General features: G+C 38.1%; 1 protein-coding gene across 9 annotated transcripts in view; it reads left to right on the forward strand.

The window, feature by feature from the left end:
• Positions 1-22,852, forward strand: part of SYT1 (synaptotagmin 1) — a 339,727-nt gene that overhangs the window by 212,146 nt on the left and 104,729 nt on the right. For 6 of the 9 annotated variants that reach the window (XM_068999501.1, XM_068999546.1, XM_068999560.1 and 3 more), the window contains one exon: positions 2,483-2,674. The exons of 1 other annotated variant lie outside the window; for it this stretch is intronic. In XM_068999501.1, coding sequence (XP_068855602.1) covers positions 2,503-2,674 — 172 coding nt within the window. In that variant the 5' untranslated portion in view covers positions 2,483-2,502. The remainder of the gene's footprint in view (positions 1-2,482; positions 2,675-22,852) is intronic. 2 more of the 9 variants (XM_068999531.1, XM_068999538.1) reach the window with 1 other exon arrangement.

A 22,852-nucleotide genomic window follows, 5' to 3' on the forward strand; every position in this document is an offset into this window, starting at 1 on the left:
CAGAACAAGACCAACCCCCTATTTTGTTAAAATCTTTTTTATCATACGACAGTATTGGGGAATGGCTTTTGTATTCCAGACTGTACTAGTGTGCAAACCCCTGTTGAATGATAGGAATGGTGAGGATGATTTCAAAAGGTTCGTTCTGCTGCAGTGAGGTCTGCCACCTGCAGGTCTTCATGACTGTGGACTTGTAGAACTGAAGTTGAAGGACAAAAAGCCAATTCTTATCTTGATTTAGTGACTTGGGCACTCTTAGCAACATCCATGAAAACAATTGCGTAAGACAAGAAAGGTCATGATTCATCATATTTTATGCAGTCAGGTGCTCTTATAGCCCCTTTGATTTTGATGTGTTGCCTTTTGTTCCTATGTTGATGTTTAAATTTCTCAGGTAAAGGTTAAAGGCCATAAGTCTTTTGGGGCTGCGAGCAATTGTACACTCAGAGCAATAATGAATGTTTGCTTTTTCTCAAGCCTTTTCTCCCTCTGGTTTTCTGAAATTATTCAGATCAGTGATATTTATGATGCAGCAGAAAATCAGAACAATGTTTTCAAAACCTGGATAAACATTTCAGCTAGCCTTCCTGTATTGCTGAAATTTCTTTGTGCATATCTTCTCACCTTCATCCCACTGGCCCAAATTTCTTTGCTATGTGACTGTGGTAGGTTGACCCTGGCTGGGTGCCAGGTGCCCACCAAAGCTGCTCTACCCCTCCCCTCCTCAGCTGGACAGTGGAGGGAATATACGACCAAAGGCTCCTGGATCAAAATAAGGACATGAAGACATCACTCACCCATTACCATCAGTCAAAACAGACTTGAATTAGGGAAACTGGCTTAATTTATTACCAATCAAAGCAGAGTAGAGTATTGAGAAATGAAACCAAATCTTTAAACACCTTCCCTTGCCTCTCCCTTCTTCCAGCGCTTAGCTTCACTGTGGATTTTCTCAACAGTGCAGGGGGATGGGGAGTGGTGGTTGTAGTCAGTCTATCACACATTATGTCTGCCCTCCCTCTCCCTCAGAGGGAGGACTCCTCACACCCTTTCTCTGCCTTCAGTGTGGGGTCCCTCCCACAAGAGACAGTCTTTCACAACCTTCTCTGCGTCCTTCTCGTGGGGTATAGTTCTCCATGAACTGCCCCAGCATGGTCCCTTCCACAGGATGCAGTCCTTCAGGAACACACTGCTCCAGAGTGGGTCCTCCATGAGGTCCCAGGTCCTGCCAGCAAACCAGCTCAGTGTGAGCTCCTCTCTCCATGGGGCCACAGGTCCTGCCAGGACCCTGCTCCAGCACAGACTCCTGTGGGGTCACAGCCTCCTTCAGGCGCTCATCTGCTCCAGTGTGGGGTCCTCCACAGGCGGCAGGGGAATCTCTGCTCCGGCACCTGAAGCACTTCCTGTCCCTCCTTTTGGCCTGACCTCAGCTGTTCTTCTCACATGTTCTCACTTCTCTCTCCTGGTAGCTGCAGCAGTATTTTCCCCTCTTAAATCTGTTATCCCAAAGGTGCTACCACCATTGCTGATGGCTTGGCCTTGGTCAGCAGCAAGTCCATCCTGGAGCCGTCTGGAATTGGCTCTGCAGAACATGGGGGAAGTGTCTGGCAGCTTCTCACAGACACCAGCTAGTGGCCACCCCACTACCAACACTTGGCCATGCAAACCTAATACAGTAATATACACTCAAATAAAGGTTTTCCAAAATGCCCATTAAACAACATGAAATTAAAAATAAACTGATACGGGATTATGCTTGTGACAGCCTCATAGATATTTCAAAATGGCTGCATTTAGACTCCCTACAGATGTTGTATTTTCATGAATACAGTAAGATACCTGAATAATTTAAGAGAATATTGTCAGTAGCAAGTGTCACACTAAATAACTGGAAGGAACATTGTCTTCACTTAGTAAAGATAAAAATGCATGCAAATCAATTTCTATTTGATACACAGCTTTAAATAGGAAACAATAAGTTACTACTTCGACAGGAAATCGCAAAGTGTGTACTATGTCCTTATCACCTCATTTATTTCCTATATAGAAACTTTGTCCATGATCCACACCTTTGTAATTCTCACAGAAAAATTAACATGTAAATACATTGAAATTTGCACATAGGGAGCATTTATTACGCAATTTGCTTATACTTTCAAATTGAAGAGCAAAACATAAATCTGTATGAGATTTTTACAGGAATTTTGAGGTTTCAAATTTAGCAGTTCCAAAATGCAAACCGTTGGAAAAGTGCTCTAAACAATAAAGTTTTTCTGGCTGAAATTAACCCTGCAAAAGACTTTTCTCTCTTGTCTAATAAATATTTTATGAAGAACTTGAAACTATATGAAAATGCAGTCATATTTACGCAGTAAGTATGAGAACGAAGTGATATTCTGCCTATTTATTCATTTATTGATGAGAGATACATTTCAATTATACTACCTTTTGGTTTTTTGTTGTGTTTTTCTTTTTATTCCAGCAGCTTACCCAGGAGTGAAAATGGTGAGTGAAAGTCATCATGAGGCCCTGGCAGCACCGCCAGCGACCACAGTAGCAGCAGCCCCTCCAAGTAATGTCACCGAGCCAGCCAGTCCGGGAGGAGGGGGAGGAAAAGAAGATGCATTTTCTAAGCTAAAAGAGAAGTTCATGAATGAACTGAACAAAATTCCACGTAAGTAAAACTTGATTGATGAAAAAGCTTCTGTTGACAGACTAGATTTAATTTGACATTTTCTTCCTTGACATTTATTTAGACAGCATACTGAATGTTTTCTAGTCAAAGCTGGTAAAATCACAAGATTAAACTGGTTTTGTAAGTTCCTCAAAATTAACTGAAGTAGGAAAAAGAGAGTCCAACTCATATGTAATTTACGTCTGTTTTTACTGATGAATTACTGCTGAATCATTAAAACTGAATCTAGAGAACATCACTGTGGCTGTGGAACCAGTCAGTGAAATGTTTCCTATAAGTAACACTTAAGGTTTCATGTTTATGACATATGTGTGTGGGCATATTACCTTGAAGTAGTATTTGCCAAGAACTCATAAATATGGAGAAAAAAAGGAGGCTTGTATCTTTGGAGATTAGAAGATGCAGAGAGAAATGGAAAAATGAGGTTTTCACAAAAAAATAGCTATTATATCAGTAATGTATGAATGTAACTATGCTTTCCCCACTCAGTTATTCTAGTAGATCAGCCACTGATGCTGTTTGCACAAGTTCACATACCTGTGCAGAAAACTTAGAAGTATAAATATATTTTTGTGAAGTCAGTAGAACTAAAGTCAGCAGGGTTCTTTTGGTTTGTACTAAAAAGTATTGACTCAAATTTGAGGCCTCAATCTGTTCACATAAAAAAAAATACAAGCATTAGTTTTGTGCTGTTATTTATGATTTTACTGGGGTTCTTGAACCTGTCTGGTGTGTTTTACTACACATATGCTGGTACCACATGTAGAACTAATTCAGTATTGTCAGTGGCACTTCATATAATACAGAAAAAATTCTTTTTGTTAATGAGAGAAAAATTACCTAATGCTACCAGCAGATCATTTTGTCATTTTTTGTAAATATGAAGGTGAAGGCTGTTTGTGTATGTGTTTTAACAGCAGGCATTAGAGAGTCATTCAATCTTTAATAATTTTTTCTTCATAAGAATAAGTAAATGTAAAATATTTTCAGGGAAGTATTTTAACATATGTAAGAATTTTCAGTTTAAAAGGCTATCCTTTGTGTAAAGAAATGCTCTGTGACTGATAAAGGCAGATAACAAATTAGAATATTAATCTATTTTTTTATCTCTAAATGGATCTTGGCAATGTGACGAGATGAGGTTTTTGCAAAATTGATAGCAAACAGCTTTGCTCTGTCACTCCAAATTCTCACTTGCAAGAATTAAGGTGTTACAGAGGTAAGAAATTTGCATGCCATTATTTTGGTGATTTGTGCAGTCCCGTGCAAACCATACTGAAATGAAATTGTCTGATGATATCAAGGGAAAACAAAACTAAAGAATAATAATACAAAAATACAAGTGTAAAAAAAAAAAAGGAGGGGAAATGAGAAGACATTGAGGGAGAAACAGTCAGAATTTGAAACATTAGTCTTGTAACTTTTATTTCACCGTGCTATGTAAATAACGTAGGTGAGATTTTTATGTAGATATTCTCTTATTTTTAAACTTTCATTTTAACTTGACAAAGGCATGAATGGCTTCCAGTGTGAGGAACTCGGTAGTTGGTAGGTGTAGGAAAAGGTCTGTAGATAGAGAGAAACTTGGAATGCCCTGCTGCATGCTTTTTTAAAACCACAGCAAAAACAAGTGGAAAGTCCAATCTGGAGAATCTTGACTAAAACTTTTATTTTCTCTTCATGAACGAAAAAAAACCCTACTGTTACATAATGAAAATGCTTACTTAGAAAAGAATATTAGGCCATAAAGCAAGTCTTACTTACTGTGAAATACATTATAGTGTTTATAAAATGTGGTACCTTATGCTGACAGTGAGACCAGAACATATTGCCTCCATCTTAGAAATCTGGTCTCTTATCCAAGATCATGCAGTACTGTTATTGAGGAGAAATGAAACTAAGGTAGTCACAAATCCCATGCCAATTGTCTGCTCTTATTATAGAGGCTGCAGATGTGATTGGATCTTCCCAGGATCTCTATCAAATGCTGTGACTATAATTATGTAACATAATGTTTTGCTGTACTGGGGGGGTTTGCCATTTCAAGAAGAAAGTTGAATGTTCATTGTACTACAGAGGGGCAAGGGACTTGTGTGGGGGTTTTTCTGAAATACTAAATATGAAATTAGTTCCATTGACGTGTTTTGAGCATTTTATATTCCAAATAACTTCTCTTTTGCCCATTTTCCTCAGTAATAAATCCTGCAAGAATGGGCTGCGTTACACAGAGGTCTGTATGTATTTTTCATTTATAAACTAACATAAACATAAAACAAGTAAGTTTAGTTAGGCTGTCTACAGAATACTGGGGGCAGGAAGGCAGAGGAGACCTCATTTCCATGTTGGAAGATTATAGCATTTTTCTCACGATTGTTCAGTTTATGTCATTGGGGAGTTGTCAGTGTGGTGTTTTCAGTCTACTGCCAAAAAAAATTTAATTGTGGTAGAAAAGTTCTCAGGACTTACCTCTTACAGCTGGCTGCAAATTTTTTGAGAATCTCTCTTAGAGCAGAATGTAAATTAGTACAAACCAAATTGTTTGTATAGTGCCTTTCTGGGAATTCCTTGCTCTGTGAGAGAGAAGAAATATGGTGCATGGGCCCTACTGGGATAGCACAGATGCTTGTGTTTAAGAACACTTCCAAGACCATGGACCAGGTTTTTCCTCTGGTAGATTCAAACTGAAGACTTGATTTGAGTCTTACACATTGCAGTGGAATGCCATTGTCAGCAAGTTCTCTAATCTTTGCAGATGAGGGACAAGCCTGTTTTCTAGTTCATGTGCTTTATCATTTTTACTTCCAGAGGTCTCATGTTCATCCCCACATGACAGGAAAGGCTTTGAAATCTCAGTACTTAATACGAGAGGATTTTGTTTTCAGTGCCCTTTTGCTTATGTGTGAGATAAAAAATTAAATGTTTTAGTTGCCTCTGCCTAAGATGTCTGCAGATGAAATATAAGCCGTCATGATGTAGTGGATGTATAATAGGATAGAGTGTTGTGAAAAAGCTCACCTGCAGTCAACTTGGCTTGAGTGCTAAAAAGGCCAAGCCACAGTAGGGACTAATTTATGTAGTCTTCTCTTTCTGTTTTATCTTAGGAATTATATAGTATCAGGTCATGTTTATATTAAAAAAAAAGAAATGACAACATTCTAATCAGGGAATTAATGATAACAAAGATAAAGGTACAGCAAACTATATCCAGCTGAATAAATACTGTTCCTTTCATGTGGATTATAATAGAAGATTCAATTTTTAAAAATACTCTGTTTTGTGGAACACACTTATGTCAGAAGTGAAATAGTTTAGACATACCAGCTAACTAAAAATATTAGGATTCTCATTAAAAGTTCACTTTGCAAAACTACAAGATAGGGTCTGCACAATTTAAATTAGACTGGTGTTTTCTTCTGTGATGTATGCACAAGAGAAGTCTTGTTTTGTCCAAAAAAAAGGATGAATTTAGTAGAAGGAGGAAATAAAAGTTCCAAGAAAAAGAAAAGACCTGTTTGTATCAGTACACATTATTTCAAGAACAGTGATGCAGTGCATAAACCAGGTTAAAATTTTCATAGGTACAAGCAGAAAATACAGAGTTTTTTTCTTGATTTGTATCTCTCTAAAATAGAACATCCACCACATTTTGTGACAGGAGAACGCAGGCTTCCAAAAGCACACAAACCGTTCAGAATGGCAATGTCCTAACATACATTTCACTCTGGATAAAGCAAGTGGGATAATTTTATTACAATGAGTCATACAATTAAAGTGCAGGAATCTGGTAAGTTACTGAAGCATAACTGTGAGGAATTTTTTTCTCCGTTATGTAAATCCCTGCATTTTGGTTGTGAGTGGCTGATTTGCATAATCACAGTACGGTTGTTTTTCCGTAACTGAACTGTGTATAAATGTCACTCTAACTTAATTGGTTCTTTATTTTCCATCCTTATTTATCTTTAGTCTGCAGACTTTTTAATCTCTTTACCAGAAAGTGAAAAAAAGTACTATCTCTGCTTTAACATTTTACATTTTAAATATAGTAAATGCAACACCTAAAAAAAGGGGGGAAACAGAGCAGATAAAACAGCACTTATTCTTCTGAAAACAAAATGCATTAAAAGATTTTATAAGATATATCAGTTCTTTCCTTCTTCCTTCTCATTGTTCTTATATCTGGGTCTTTGTCTACAGGCCAGGAAAATATCTGCCATACATTTACAGTAAGTGTGTTGTAGCAAGACTGTGGTAATGGCAGCAACAGCTTTTGGGGGGAGACTTAAAATGTCAAGATACTGATACTAACCATACACAAATAAAAATTGACATAAATTACCACTATTTTACTTAATAATTGTGAAATCAAAGTGATGGCGATGTGTTTTCTAATGACACATTCCTGTATGGACAGGAGACCTCATTCTGCCAGTAAATAAGACAGCAAAAATCCAATAAAATTCCAGCATACATCTGATTGAATAATGATATGCTGTTAATGCTTGGGGTAAAATCTGGAAAAGCTGCAATAGCTGATTGCATTGAGTCCAGGATACTGTTATTGTCTCTTTAATAGGAAGATAGCACATATTTCCAATGCTCTTTTTATACAATTACAATGTAAGATAGCAAAGTTATGTTTCTGTACAAACTGTATTCTGAAATCTTTGGCTGGCTTGCCACTCAATTTGGCCTCAGTAGCTGGTGCTCAAAAGCCCTAAATTTGATTCATCTTGTACAACTGACTGATAATCCCCCAAACCAGAAGCTCAAATCTCTGTGATAATTCAGGCTAAAACCTGATGTTCTGTGCAGACTTGTCTCACATTCTGTTTGCAGAGAAAGTTTTATTTCCCTCTCCTTGGCCTAGTGAATAACTGTCAAAATAAAATGGGACTGGAGGCTGTAGAGAGAACTGTAGTAAAAATGTAAAAGTAACTGTAAGACTTAGGTCTAATTTAATTCTAAATAATATCTTAGTAAGCTGAGTACCAAGTTATAGATATATTTGGGTAATTTAGCAAATAAAATAATTTTGGATTTATGTATTTAGCCATTTAAGTAAAAATTTCAGCATTCAGTAGTCATCCTAGACACATCTCATCATTTCTTTCTCCCTGCTGGTCTCTGCTATTTTGCCCTCCCGCCTTTCTTGATTGATCAGCTGAGGTGTATTAAGAGTGCTTATTGCCCTCTATAAATGGCAGTAAAGTTAATTTCTTAATTTTTCATTCTTATGTGGCATCAAGATTATCAAGGAGTTATTACCAGATTATGTGTGCTATTAGAAAATGGAGAATTTTGTTCCTGGGGTCTTTCTGAAACTTAATTTTTATAACCTGACAGCTTGATCGTTTGCAGAAAATGAATTCATTAGGCTTCTCCTAATGGTTCCTGGAGCACAGGTGTTACTGGCACAGGGAGGAGAGGGCACATTCTTTTCTAAGTTCATAAAAAAGAAGCAAAATGCTGATAATAGAATGCTTTCAGATTTAGAAACTGGATTTATAGAGTAGGCCTACCACAAAATCAGAATAAAGTTTGCAGCAATAGCTATGATTTATATTTTCACAGCACATGCTAATATCTTAGGTTATCTCGAAAAAAAACTGAGTTTCTGCTTCAGAGATCATCTTGAGTAGTAGCTGACTGCCTGTAGAAATGAGGACTATGTATACATACATTTATATATATACACACAGATTTATCAAAACAGTAAGCAGAGTTCTCAGCTTAGGAGCAGTCTGACATTGGCAAACTCTATTTATGTATCTTGGCAAAGAATATTTGTATGGAGAGATTTTGAGAAGATAAAGAAGTTTCTTGATGTTCAGGGAAGTCTAAAGAACAGTTCTGGAGGAAGTGGGAAGGCATGAATTCAAGTCTTCTTGTCTCCCTTCCTGTCATCAAATCATTGGCAACTACTCATGCCAAGCAAATACATGCAGCTTTACACTGGAGAAGAAGTGAGGAAAATCAGAAATAAGGATTTATTTTGGAACAAAGAAGACGTACAAGACAGAGCTATTACAGTACAGTATTAGATGAGGAAAAAGCCTCATTATTTCTAAATATAGCAATTTAATGCAAATCTCAGGTTACTTTGTTTTCTCCCTGAACCCCCAGTCCCAGATTGTAGATGAGAACTTCATCCTCTATTTTTTATGTTAAATAAAATTTCTAGATCTCCTGCTGATAGGGAAAAGCTTGAAAATACTGCCCACACACATCCAGAAGACACAAATATCATAAGACAAAAACAGTTCAACTCTGTTATTTTATAAACTCATAACATAAAAATGCTGTGATTATTTCTAGGGGTCCAGCATATTTTGATTGCTTTAAAGGAGGAATCCTGAAAAAGCTTTCAAATCCCAAATGTCTGAATAGATACTGAGGGGTGGAAGAATGGAAGTAAAACCTCATGAAACAGATGAAAATCCTTGTCTGAAAGGAATAGCATGTAGTCTGAGATCCAACCAAATTATACTCCATCAGCATTTTAATGATTGATTCTGTCATGCAGAATTTGTTTAATTTTTTACATTATTACATTTTACAATCCGTGAGTTATTTTCATATGCCTTCTGATAGGCTCCCCTTAACATGTCCTCTAAAACTTTTGCGTTCATGACAGCTGCCAGTTTGATCCTCATACAGGACTAAGCGAGGAACCTCAGGCTGTTAGAAGTACAAGCTGCTCTAGCATGACCTAGAAGTGCTTCTGCTGCTGCAGACTGTAGCTGGATCAAGCACTGGCAAGCACCCATGCTTGCCAGGAGGTAACATAAAATTGTTGAATGGTTTTGCTTGGAGAGGACCTTAAAGATCATGTAGTTCCAATGCCCCAGCCATGGGCAGGGAAATAATCGCTTCCAATCAAAGCAGACTGAACCGGTGCATCTGACACACTCAGGTCCAAGAGAGTCCCCTATTCCTACCCTGGCCATCATCTTGGCTCCTTGGACAAGCCAAGGAGGAAAGGAGAAATCAGAAGAGCAGACTCCTAGACCTTGAACCAGAGCAGCAGCTGCATCACTGTCCATCCTCAGCACAGGGGAAGCCTGTCGCAGGCTAAACCCATGTCCTCCTCTGCATCACCTTGAGGATGCACTGTCCTGTCAGAAGGGAAATGCTGTCTCTAAGCCAGTAGCACACTGGGAAGGTAACCTCAGTGTCAAACAGAATTATACATTATTGATTGCATGTGTCTGGAACACCCTTTTCAGAAACAGCAGTTGGTTTTGAGTTGTATAATCTGAAATAAAGGGAAGGAGAAGTTCTTCTGTAAAACACATGATGCTGAAGACATTTTAACAAAATATAAGAAAACAAAAAGCCACATTCAGATTAACTTTTAAAGCCAAGGGGATGAAATTCGTCTATAGCAGAAACAGGGATGAGCACCTATCTTTGGCTTGGTGATGGCATTTTAACAAGGGGTGTCAGGCTACCCCCAGGAGTCTCCTCTAGCATATCACTGTGATTATTATTTTGTATGTTACAATTACTCTGGTAGGTATTTTATTGCACTATAGATATGTCAAGTTGTGCCAGTACCTTATAAATTGAGTAGAGAATTCAATTTACAAGCAGAAAACTGAACATTGTTGCTGGCTTACTTTCAGTTCTGGCAATGTATCTTAAAATTTCATTACTTTGTGTGAGAGAAAGTGCACTAAAATTGTGTTTACATGCATAAAAGAAACACAGTCTTTGTTAGCCTTTTTCAAACTTCCCTGCATATAAAGTGCCTACAGAATTACGCATATCTGTTAAAATTGTTTGTAATCTTGCTTTAAAAATAAGAGTTCATGGAACAATTGTTCTGAATTTAGAACTAAGAATACATTTAAAGATTTCATTCTCAGCAATGTGCTGCATAAAAGATAAAAGGCACCTGTGACTGTGGTTAGTAGATTTGCTTTTAAAAAGCATGGTTTAAATGCACAGTGAAAATATAGGAATTACTGTTAAGATTTATATTCCATCCTTACCTCAGCTACTTGTGTCTAGGCACTATGGCAAGCTAGAAGATCTTCTCTCATAGTTTTATGAGAACCAAGAGTAGATAATGCCACTGTTATTCTGAGAAATTGTTGTAATCTGGCACGGCTGAAGAACAGAATGTCATTCATTGTTGTTATTGTTAACTATTCTGCTTAGAACTGAGTGAGTTTGCTGCTAAGAATTGTCCAAACTAAAGCCTTCCCTGAGGGTTTGTAAATATATAATACCCTCCTTACATTGGCTAATATGTTTTTTAAAGTGTTTAAAAAATTTTAAGAGACAAGAATGCCTTTACTGATATATGAGTTAAAATACCTGGTCGTCAATGCCATATTGCCAAGGTGGGTGAAAAACTAAGACACTGACCACCAAGAGGAGCTCTCAGGAATGCTGTAGGTACATAGCATCCTTTCATGCATTCATTTTATCTTTTTTAGTCTGGGCTTTTATGTCAAGCAAGCTCTTGAATGGTTCTAGATCTGAACATCGCTACTGCTTCCAGAACATGAAGCCACTTTGCAAGAGCTCTGGAAGTGGCCTCAAATATTCAGAAGAATTTTGGTATGGGAAGACTTTGCTCTGACTCCATAGAAAGAAGCTGTGGTGCTGAACTTGAATGACTGCCTCATGAAGGCTGAGTTCCAGCTGGCAGCTGAGCAAGCCATCTGCCTACTCCTGTGCAGATTTCAGAGTCTGAATCTACTCTTAATTACCAACTTCAGCAAGAGCTCCCTAATTTGCTCACAGACCCTATATCATCTGGGGGCATGTTTCAGTACTATAGCTGGCACTGTTTTCCTATTACAGTGAGAGGCACCAAAATGGAAGATGAAGTTTATCATTTCAGATGGGAAAGGCATTTCAACCCACATCTTAAAAAGGAGCTCCAGAAATTATTAGGGTTTCTAGACTTAGCTTACAGAATCAGACTCCGTAAGCTGCGTTATACAAATCTGGGTTAAGTGCATTGGTCCTCTTCAGAATGACACAGAAATAGGAGGCCCAGGTTTATCCAGAAGGAAGAACTGGTGTCTGCACTGGTACTAATCCCATATACTTTGATAACCAGGAAGGCCTCTAGGCTAAGCCCTTTTAACAGAGGGCTTCACAGCCTGAAAACAGTTTCTCTGGGCTTAAAGACGTGATTTCTTTCACTTGGAGAGCGATTATTTCAGTTTCTTCTCTCAATGCACAATATGATGAAGAGTAAGGGGAGCTCACTGGACCAGAGGCCTGGCTGAAGGACAGGCTATGCATTTTTTTGTGAAGTGCCTTTGGACAAAATGAGCAAATAGCACTGGGTATTTAAAGCTCCTTGAGCTTAAACAAATGTCTTCACCAAGGTTACAGAATATGACAACATGAATCCCTTGTTTCTTTTGTAGCTGTTCCTGTAGGAAAGGCACATCCAAGTTTTCCAGCTTCATCCCTTGGTTTCCTTTAGTCTCAGGTAGACCTGAGGCTCAGGTATTTTAGGTTGCAGGCTGAACAATACTCCTGAGTCTTTGCTGGCAGCTCCTATATTGTCAGTGTGAAGCAGCCACATAAACCATCTATTTGACACAGTGGAGTAGGAGTGTCAGCTCCTTGAAGGAGAAGGAGTATGTGAAAACCAGTGAGCTGCTTGGTTTGAAAGTCATTTACATACAAGAAGTTTTTTCCCCTAGACCTGTGTCAGGACCATCACCCGTAAAGCCCAGTGGGGAGGAAACCTCCAGTACTAGGACAGATATCAGATTTTTTTCTTTTTTCTTTGTTTTTTTTCAAGCTGGAGATGGTTTTTAGAGAGGAAATATATTCTTCACATAGTTAACAATGTTCAATAACTTGTACACCTTTCTTATAGATACTTTTATCGTCCTTTCTTCCTTCCAGATTTCAGTGGATTTTCTATTTTCCTTCTGTGCTGTTTCGTATGTATTTATTAATACTTTTCTCCTAGCCAAAACTCACATGAAAAAATCAGCACAAGAAAAATATTTGCTAATCCGGCATTCAGTTTGGTTTATTCTTTAGGTATCAAACTCACATTTCCTCCCAAAACAGCTATTTTATCATGTTTCCTGAGACCTCAGGACTCAATTTCCATCAAGCACATGCTGTAGGCTGGAATATGGCATTTCTGGTCTCAACCCTGGAGTCAGTTGTTTGTTTGTTTGTTTGTTTGTTTGTTTGTTATATGCCATGGGTACAGATTTACTTGCAGCATGGGCAAGGGAAGGAGGACAGACAAAGATAGGGCAAGCTTGCTATTCATAAATTTCAGCCTAGCATATAGCCTTTTAGATTACAAGTCAGTGATAGTAATCACTTTATAGGAAACTGTTCCAGAATACCAGTTCCTAAATTTGCTTGCCTCATGAAATATTTATTGTTGAGTTTCAAGTCTTAGGACAGTGAGGTGGCCAGGACAATGGGAAATAGGATGATGGGTGGAGAGGACCAATGGGCAAAAAAAATACTCCCTGAACTCAGGGCATAGTGTTAACAGTGATAACATAGCATGAAGAAATGTCAACATTGACTTGACTAGTCTGAAACAGCCATGCATTCATTTAACAGTGATTGTGTAGTACAAAAATACTCCTGCACAATGCTCTTCTTGATATCAATATAGGTATGCAGGAACAGGCAAAATGGAAAAGGGAAACTAATTACAACAATCTCTATTCAGTTAATACATGAACTGAAGTCTTTAAATTGTGCAACATCCTTGAATTTCAACAGCCCATTTTTGTTAGGAACCTATTGACAGCTGGGTTTTGATTCTGCAGAATGAGCAGATCTATCCAACATCACTGCTACTTCTCAGAAAACTGTCTGTGATTTCATAATGGCAATGGCAAGAATCATTTTACTCTGTTGAACCAAATATTTATCCTGATAATTCCTATTAGAAAAGGAACAGAAAATATATCCTCTTTAAAACAGCCAACTAAACTCCTAAAGTACGTCCCCATTACATAAAATAATTTGTGATATCAAATCCCTAAAGGCATAGCAAAGCTAGCTGAACCCTGCAGTGCAGCATGACTGCAAATTAGTGAACAAGGTTTTTTTTGTTCTGAAGTCTTTTTTCTTTACTGACCTGCACCACTCCTGTAAATAACTTAAAAGACAATAGATTTGCATTCTTATTTGATAGAGCCATGTTAAGTGTAGCATGGGTATGCAGGCTGAGTCCAGGTATTGAAATGCTGCACAGCAGATTTTAGAATCTCCAAAGGTTTAGTCTGGTAAAGTATTTAAATGTGTACTAACCTTTAAGCTCCTGAATAGTGCATTGAATTAAATTTGTTACACACAAATGGTTTGGAGGATCAAAATTGTAAATAACATTTCTAATGCATCCTGTAATTTACCAGATGAACTGCTACATTGGTTCTTATTTTAATGTAAATTAATTTTACTTTTGCTATGGTTATTTTGATATAAAATATTTATTTTATTAAAAGTTTGTAACTCTACAAGTAATGTATTTTAGAGACGTGTCACACACACATATAGTGGTAGCAACAAATTTCTTTTCAGACCTTCATAAATACCAGTGTAATACCTTCCATTTGATTTTAGTGGGCTGCTTGCTGAGAGTTGTACCCGCTTTTGTCACATGGCTTATTATCACTGCACACATTTTCATCATTGTTGTCAAAAAAGAGCATTTAGGGCAGTTGTTTAGTTTAAATGATCAGTAGAGTGCTACTTTGAGATCATTTGGGAAGGGGACACACACACTGAAATTTTCCAATGGAAGCCGTTGGAAGAATGTAATTACTTCACTTGGGACTTGAGCCAACTCAGCAAACATGTGATTTCCACAGATGTGATTGAGGTTGTTTCCATTTAGTTTAATGAGAGTTGGATGGGGCTGTAAGGCATTACAATTCTTTAGGGAAAATCCCGGGGCATCTCTCATCACCAGAAAAGCTGAGGATGTTGGTTTTATGTTTCCCCCAAAGTACAGCAGCCCTTGCATCAGCATGTCACCACTGCTGTTCCGCAGCATTACTGGCTCAGGGGGAAGCAGGCCACCATGGTGCCACTTTCTGTGCCTGAGAGGGATCCAGGATACTGGCAGATGATGTTGTTTAGCTTCCTTCTGGGTTTACGTCATCCATGAGGTTTAGTGAGTTGTTCAGTTCTTTGGTGGATGTACTGGAGTGCTGTAGCAATGATCAGGGAGTAAATGTGATGTTTCACTAATTCGTTGCTCCTTTCAGCACTGAGTGGCATTGAGAAGCATTTCAAAGTCAGCATCAGACTGTCACAGGGTTCAAGATTTTTTCACTGACTGGACCCCAGCAGTGCGTTAATCCATGCAGATAACATTACAGAATTGCCTCCAATGCTACTGATAGTACCTTTGGGCAGACCTCTGTTATCTTCCCCCAGTATCAGGGGAGTCAAAGTGTTAGGAGTATATTTTGTATCAGTCCTGTTTCCTAAGATGGATCACTTTTCATATATTGGCAGACACTTTGATGCCTGTTTCAAAGTTGATTTTATTTCGGTTTGGTTTTCGTAAGAGGTAGAGACAAGCTGTAATATACTTACATCAACATAGGGCTAAAATAAATAAATACTGTTGGTGTGTGGCCTTACCACACCAGTTCCCAAACTGAACTTACTAGACCCAAATTGTGAGGATGTTCTATTACGGAAGTTTGTTACTCATACAGCATTGTCATCATGAGAGTTGGGAGCCAGTAGCAGACTGAAGTGTCAGTGAGAATTCCTGATGTACGAAAGCAGTGCTGATATTCCCTGCTTTCCCAAAATATTTTATGAGACAAAGAAAATAAAGGGCTTGTACCGACATTCTGGGAGTAGAGGACTGTGAGCTATAAAATATCTCTGGTTTTGCTAGGTGAACATAAAATTGCCTTTTTGAAAAATAAATTTATAATCAGTGATTCTTTCTCCAAGAAGGTGCAGCATTTCCTTCCACCAGACAGGTGGCCATTAATGACAGTCAGTACATATTTTCACAAACCACACCAATAGGTCTAATACTCTGAGAATCAGTATTTCAGAGCATGTTGACAGGATGTATGACTTGTAAATATTAGAGGTCACATGTGGTCTGAAAGTAAATTATAACCAATTTGTGACTTACATCTCCAGTTCTTCTCACTCTCATCTGCTGCCTCTTTCCTTCTTTTTTCCTTTCCCTCATCACACAGCATCTTCTCTTCTTATTTACACCTCCTGCCTCTCCAGAAAAAAATACAGTTTTGCCATGCTGACTTCCATGGAGAATACTGTTACAGAAGGAAGAAGGAAAGTTAAAGCCTCTGAAATATTTTTTGACATATGGCTGAGAGGCTTAAGGCTACCTGACAATGCTAGTCTCTTCTCTGTTTTCCAGGCTGTCTGCCACAGGATACTTCTGATGAGAAGGAATAAATGTAAACCAGTATTTGTCTACTTTTCCCTCTACTTCACACAAAGCTTGTGAAGAAGGACTGGAAAGCTTTCAGCTAACATTTTATCAAAGCAAACTGAGTAGTGATGTGTATTTTTTAGTAGCTTCGGGACTAATGTACTGTAAAATATACTTCTTTTTTTCTTGTCACAGTGGCAGAAGTTATAAGGAAAGGACTAGCTATTTTTTTTGTTGTTGTTTAAGACTAACAGGGCTCCTGTAAGGGGTAGTTCTTTATTCCTTGAATATGCTGAATATTCCTGCACTGAACCATGATCTAGAAATCTCATATCCCTGATCAAGTGTTTTCTAACTGCTGCTAGTTGTGCTACTAGTTGGACAAGAAGCATTTTCGGAAGGAGAGACAGGAAGTGTGTTGTGTATGGCCCTGCGATGTCAGTAGCAGTCAGCAAAATTGTGTGTGACCTCAGATAAGGATCAGCAACTGAGACAAGCCAGGATAAATCGCAGCATTGCTGAGTTCAGAGAGAAGCCAAAGGAAAATTGGTTGCAGAGCTGGCTTATAGGAGGTTGTTCCCGGGCAGGAGCTGGCTCAACTTGAAGGCACGCGAGGCCAATTAAGTAACTCCTAGCCACTTGCAAGGGGTGCACCTGTCAGAACCTGCTTTCATGAAGGGATAAAAGGGCTGTTGATCAAAAAATACAGTCTTCATGTTTGCCAAAGTTAAAATACTATGACTAGAGAGTTACTTAATCATGTTTATTTTGGGGTGGTATTTTGATCTCTTCAGTGGTTGAATTTTTGGAAGCCACTGCAGAGGTACTAGATCTCTAAGCCATTGGCTGTGAGGTAAATGGCATTTAGTTTTGCTCCAGGGAAGGATTTATTCTTTCATCAAGTGTCACCTCTACCGTTATGTGCCTGAGTAAATAACTAGCTTCACTTATATTAGTGGTCTCTCCTGGGACAACACTGCCAACATAAATTATTTATGATTTAAGATGGGTTTAATACTAGTCATAGCACAAAAAAATACTACCTTCCAAGCTCACTGCATATTGCAGGTGACAGAGACAAAAATTTCATCTTTATTAAAGGACTAGTTCACCATAAGAATAAAACCTGTTGGCCTTTTTTTACCTCTGTCGACCACACTTCTCATATAGTACAGTGTTCCTGTATGTAGCCACAACTTTGGCTCTGAAGCTCCATTGAAAAGGAATACTGATGAGGACTTCCTTTTCCTTAGCTCAAGGACAGGTGCCTCATCACCTAGCTGATCCAGGAGTTTGTGACAAATCAGATTAGGAACAATCATTTCAAAATAAGTGGAAGTTGTTTTCTGGTTTCTGGAAAACCTTTTTGAGATTGCAACCAACAAACCCTAATTTTGCTGTACTGCAGAGTAATATGCTAATGTCAGGCAAATTTTGGCAGATTTCTTTCTGAGATAATTTTGGCAAGACAATATTAGTTTGCTTCATTCCTTAGTTATTGAAATCACTGAAAAGGCAGCACTAGTTCAAGATTCAAATTTTATTAAGCGTTGTGCTCACCTATATAGTTGACTTGGAACTCAAGAAGAAGTTAGAAACTTTACATCAGATGTGCTATGTTGTTTTTAAAAATAATTTCCATCTTGCTGTATCTTGTGTCTTACCTGTTTTTTACCATATATAAATTACCTTTCTACATTTGTGGTGGCCCAAAACTCTGTTCTGATTTAAAGACAATTCACAGGTGGCTGAGCCATGATAAAGCCTTCATATATTGTAAAAGCAGGTTGTCTTATGCATACTGTACGTTGAGTGAACACAGGAGAAATGTGACATCAAAGTAATACAAGAGTTAAAGATAATAAATAAAAATAGCAAATAATAACTGGTAAACTAAATAATCCATAAAAAGAGTAAAAAAAGTAAATAAAATGTCCTTAGTGTGATGTATGTACAGCCACATGTATGTACCACACTCTAAAAGCTCCAAATTGTATTGAAATCAAAATATATAAAAGTCTATATAAAAATAATATTAAAAAATATATATAATAACGTATTTTAAAATAATAATGTATTTGACAGTTCACTTTCCATTCCTTAGGAAATGTATGATACCATGATAAAATCACCAAATCACAGAATCGTTTCACTTGGAAAAGACCTCCAAGATCATCAAGTCCAGCCTTTGACCAACCTCCATCTTGTCAACTAAATCATAGCACTAAATGCCAGGTCGTTTCTTGAGGACTTGCAGGGATGGTGACTCCACCACCTCCCTGGGCAGCCCCTTCCAATGCTTGAAAACACTTTCAGTGAAGAAATTCTTCCTGATGTCTTGAACCTCCCCTGGCACATCTTGAGGCCATTTCCTCTTGTCCTGTTGCTGGTTGCCTGGGAGAAGAGGCCGACCCCCACCTGGCTACAGCGTCCTTTAAGGCAGTTGTAGAGAGTGATGGGATCTCCTCTGAGCCTCTTTTCCTCCAGGCTAAACACCCTCACCCAGCTCCTTCAGCTGCTCCTCATAGGACTTGTGCTCCAGACCCTTCACCAGCCTTGTCGCCCTTCTCTCCAGCATCTCAATGTCTTACTTGAAGCCAGGGACTCAAAAAAGAGCACAGTTCTCTAGGTGTGGCCTCACTGGTGCAATACATCAATATCTACCATGAAATACATCAAGAAAATCTAGATCTGAATGAAATTTCCCTCGCATAAAGTTAACCTCCTTTTTTTTTCAACTTTTCTTCATGTTACATATGTAGGAGAATAAAAACTCTTTATTTTAGAAGTCTCTGTTACCCTGAGGCTTTTCAGTGTAGTGAATGGTGCTGTTAACCATCAGTGCACATATTCACAGAGAGGAATATTCATTCTGTTGCATGGTTCTCTGTGACAGCCTGTGCAACACAAACCTCACCTTAATGCAGGTTTTGTATTGTGAAAAATGCCTTTTGCAAGCTTCTAAAATGGAGTCAATTTCACACTGGGATATAGAAAAACACCATGAAAATCACTCTTTGATTAGCAATTTCAGTCTGAAAATTAGTTATGACTTAGCAAAGTGTCCCTTTTCTGTAAATCACCAGACTTACCTTTCCTAAGTTAAAGGTATGCTGTCACAAACATGCAGTGGTTTTTCCCCTGTGCATTAGTAAGTTCACCTCAAGACATAATCCTACAAACATTGTTCAGCATAGTTTCACTGAAATTAGTGTAACTGTTTATAACTGAAAGAACTCAAATTGGAGTTCTGCTTATCAGGTAGCAAAGAAAATTACTTTAATGGGCCATTTTGGAGTTTTTTCATCATTTATTATTTCTTTTTCATAACAGAGCCCTCTATGTATGTTTTTTCAAACAGCAAACTCAATTTTCACTGTGGGATTTCCTTGTCATATCTGTTGCTCTTTTACTTGAAGGTTGTATTTTCATCCTTGGAGCTAGTGGGACTAAAGGGGGGTGAAGAAGGGAAGGGAAATGCCAATAGTGTTGTCACCAATTTTATTTTATAATGGAAATAGTTGCTAAGGCACTGCCAGAAGATGAGAAAGAACATGGCTTGCATCTTAGTCAGCTTAAACAAGTTTAAACCAATGTATCTCACCCCACAGAGAAGAGAGAGCCTATAGCCTAAAGGTTAGACTGCATGGGGAATGCATTACTCATCTGTCTCACTGAGGGTGGCACAGAAATCCTCTGTGGGAGAGCCAGGGACTCAGAATATTGTTCTGTGGGAGACATGGCTCAGCCTCTGGCTTATATGGGGTAAACATCTCACTGGTTAGGGTTCCAACTGAGGAAGGAGAAGTCTTCAGAGATCTACTCTCGAGCCTATTTTTATTTTTCACACAGCGAATATTTCATCTAAAATGGTTGGAAGACTCCATTTGCTGGCTCTCTAGGAGAGTGTCCTATCTACAGTATAGTTCTTGCATGCTCTCACTACATTAATCTGTTCTAACACAAAGTGTGGCCTGATATGGAGAATTGCCCAGGAATATAGAGCCATACCTGTCCCACAGAGTCAAGGATATATTGGAATTCAACATTTTATGGATATTAATATGGATATTAAACATTTTGGTAGTCTGATGAGGCTTGATAAAGGATTAAAGAGGAACAAATCTGAGATCTGGAGAGCCTCTTTACTCTGCGTGGATTCAGACTCCTGCCAAGCACCATACATTTATCTCTTTGGCTTTCAACAAACATAGTTACTTTAGATTGTAATAGGCCAAGACAGTTCAGACTATTTCTCTAAGGTGGGAATGCACAGAGTATTTTTTTCTACTGGAATACCTTATGGAAGTCTGTTGTGAAGACAATTTCTTTTCATCAAGATTTGTCCTCCTTTGACCTTCTTGCATGTGACTATAGCTGGTTTACACATTTTAACACAGTTTTCCAACATGAGATTTCTTACCTGAATTTTTTGAGAGGGGAAGACATTATTTTATTACCTTGTTGCGATTTTAGTTCTCAGTGCTAGAATAGCTTATGGCAGAATTTCAGTTAAAAGCAGTAAGTTTCCTTACTGAATACAGTGTCTGTGGGATGTTTATTTGCCAGGGGGAAAAAAAAATACTTTAAAAGGAATCACTAGACAAGACAAAGTTTTGATGATGCCTGATTTTGCTGTGAACAGCTCACATCAGTAATTTAACACATTTGCAAAAGCATACTTTTGTAGAATTCTTCCTTAATAAGTGAGGCTAAAGGAGGACTTACAGCTTCAGGCTTTTTTCTTTTTTCCAGCTGTATCATTTTGCATAATGAAGGGACATTGCCTCCATGTGACCTCCATTGCTGTTGTGTTGTATTGATGGATACATTATCACTGCTTCTCTGAATGAACAATTCCAAAGCAGACATGGAGAATTTATTTGCTGATGACTCACCTGCGATTATAGTGGTTCCAGATGAAGTGAAATGGCAGACAAACTGGCTCTTGGAAGCTCTGTCCAACTATAAAAGGAGTTCTGTGTGTTCTCTGCAGTGCTCAAGCAGCTTTGTAGATGCACCATATTTAATTAGATTAGTTTTAATTAGACTGCAGATGCAAAGTTGCATCTGTGTATCACTATTAGTCTTTTTTGAAACACTTTCAGCCAGTAACAAACCACCATCTCATTTGCATTAATTTAAATGTGTTAACATTTTGCTTGCTGGAATAATCACTATGGAAGAACATACATAGCTTAGAGATTAATGTGTTATTGTCCTGTGGCACCATATGCAGAAAATGAAGTAGCCAAAGGGACAATCATGCAGGGAAAGAAAAAAAGGAAAATGCGCTGAAGAATTAATTCACTGTTAAATAAATCTTTCTGAGATTCCATTTATACTTATTTAAATTCCTTTAGAGCACTTAGTTTCCAAGGCAATCTTTGCAAGCTTTGGACTTTATTGATTGCTCATCTACCATTAATGTTTATTTTCTTTATAATCTTTTAATTTTAATTTTTTCATGCTTCACAGAGCCCATTTTCTTTTACTGCTTCTCCCTTTCTGTTCCAAGCTTAACTCGGTTCTGAGAAGGCAGAGGATTAATTGTTCATTACTCATGATGCTTTAGGTTTGAAAGAATGGTTGATCAGCTATTGCAAAGTTCTTATTAAAAAGAGCTTCTTTAGTTAATGGCAGAGTACTTGCAAGAAGAGTTGGAAACCTGGGACAGACAACTTACTGGACAGAAGTAATCAGAAATACGACCCTTGATTTCAGCAGACTGACTTTAAATTCCAGGAGTGATTATTTTTCCTAGGCTTGGTTATGGAATTCCCTTCTAATTTTTATTTCTCATTCTGGCCAAACTGGAGGTTAATCACTTCAAATCCATTAAAAATGTATTTATATAGAGACAGAAGTAAGAACTCTGCTGTGTGCTTCTAATGTTAAGATTTGATGATTTTTTCAGCCTCTTTGATTAGCAGCAATGAAATTAATCCAGTAAGAAGAATAGGGTTTAATTAAATGATTTTAGTAAGTGGGATGAACTCTTGACAATGAGGGGATGCAGTGGCTTTCAAATAGCAATAAGAAAATGTGTTCATCAAGAGCAGCTGCTAAGGTTGGCCATAAATACTGGAGCAAAATATTGCTAGAGTGAAAAATTTATTTTGCAATAAAATGTATGCCAGCCTCAGGAGAGGAGTGTACACAGGGTGTGGTGTTAAATTCATAACTCTCGAGGTTTAGTGGCATTCTTTGTGATCCTTAAGTCTGCTGGCTTACTATCTTTAAAAGGAACATAACACTATTCCCTAATTATGCAACTAACAAATCATTCAGAAAGCAATTCAAAGATAAGAAGCAGTGAACATGGAGTGGTGTCAGCCAGAGGACTGTAGATTCAAGTCTAGTATAGAACTTTAGAGTCAAATCCTGATGACTGTTTACTGCAGCAAAGTCAAACAAGAATCTCTAATAATTGATTTTCAGACCTGGTATATGGTTCCATTTCCTATTCTCTTCCCAATTAGAAGAAGCAGCCGTGACATTTCAGCATTGAGTTTTCAATGTGCCCTCACAGGAATGCTTCAGGTAGTGCAAGAAGTCTGGTCTGGACATACCTGTAGGATCAATCTGTGCTGAGCACAGTTGGTGTCAATAGGATGGAGGAAAGGATGTTCTTTCTGTGAACTGAGCTTGTACAACTAGATCCCATAAGGGGTATAAGTGCCCAGAATGTGTCTGCTTTTCATTTGGGCAGCATAAGGCAAAACTGACACCTACTGCAGATAATCAAAGGTGGAGTCTGGTACTGA

Source organism: Aphelocoma coerulescens, chromosome 1A (genome assembly GCF_041296385.1).
Source record: "Aphelocoma coerulescens isolate FSJ_1873_10779 chromosome 1A, UR_Acoe_1.0, whole genome shotgun sequence".
Classification (NCBI taxonomy): domain Eukaryota; kingdom Metazoa; phylum Chordata; class Aves; order Passeriformes; family Corvidae; genus Aphelocoma; species Aphelocoma coerulescens.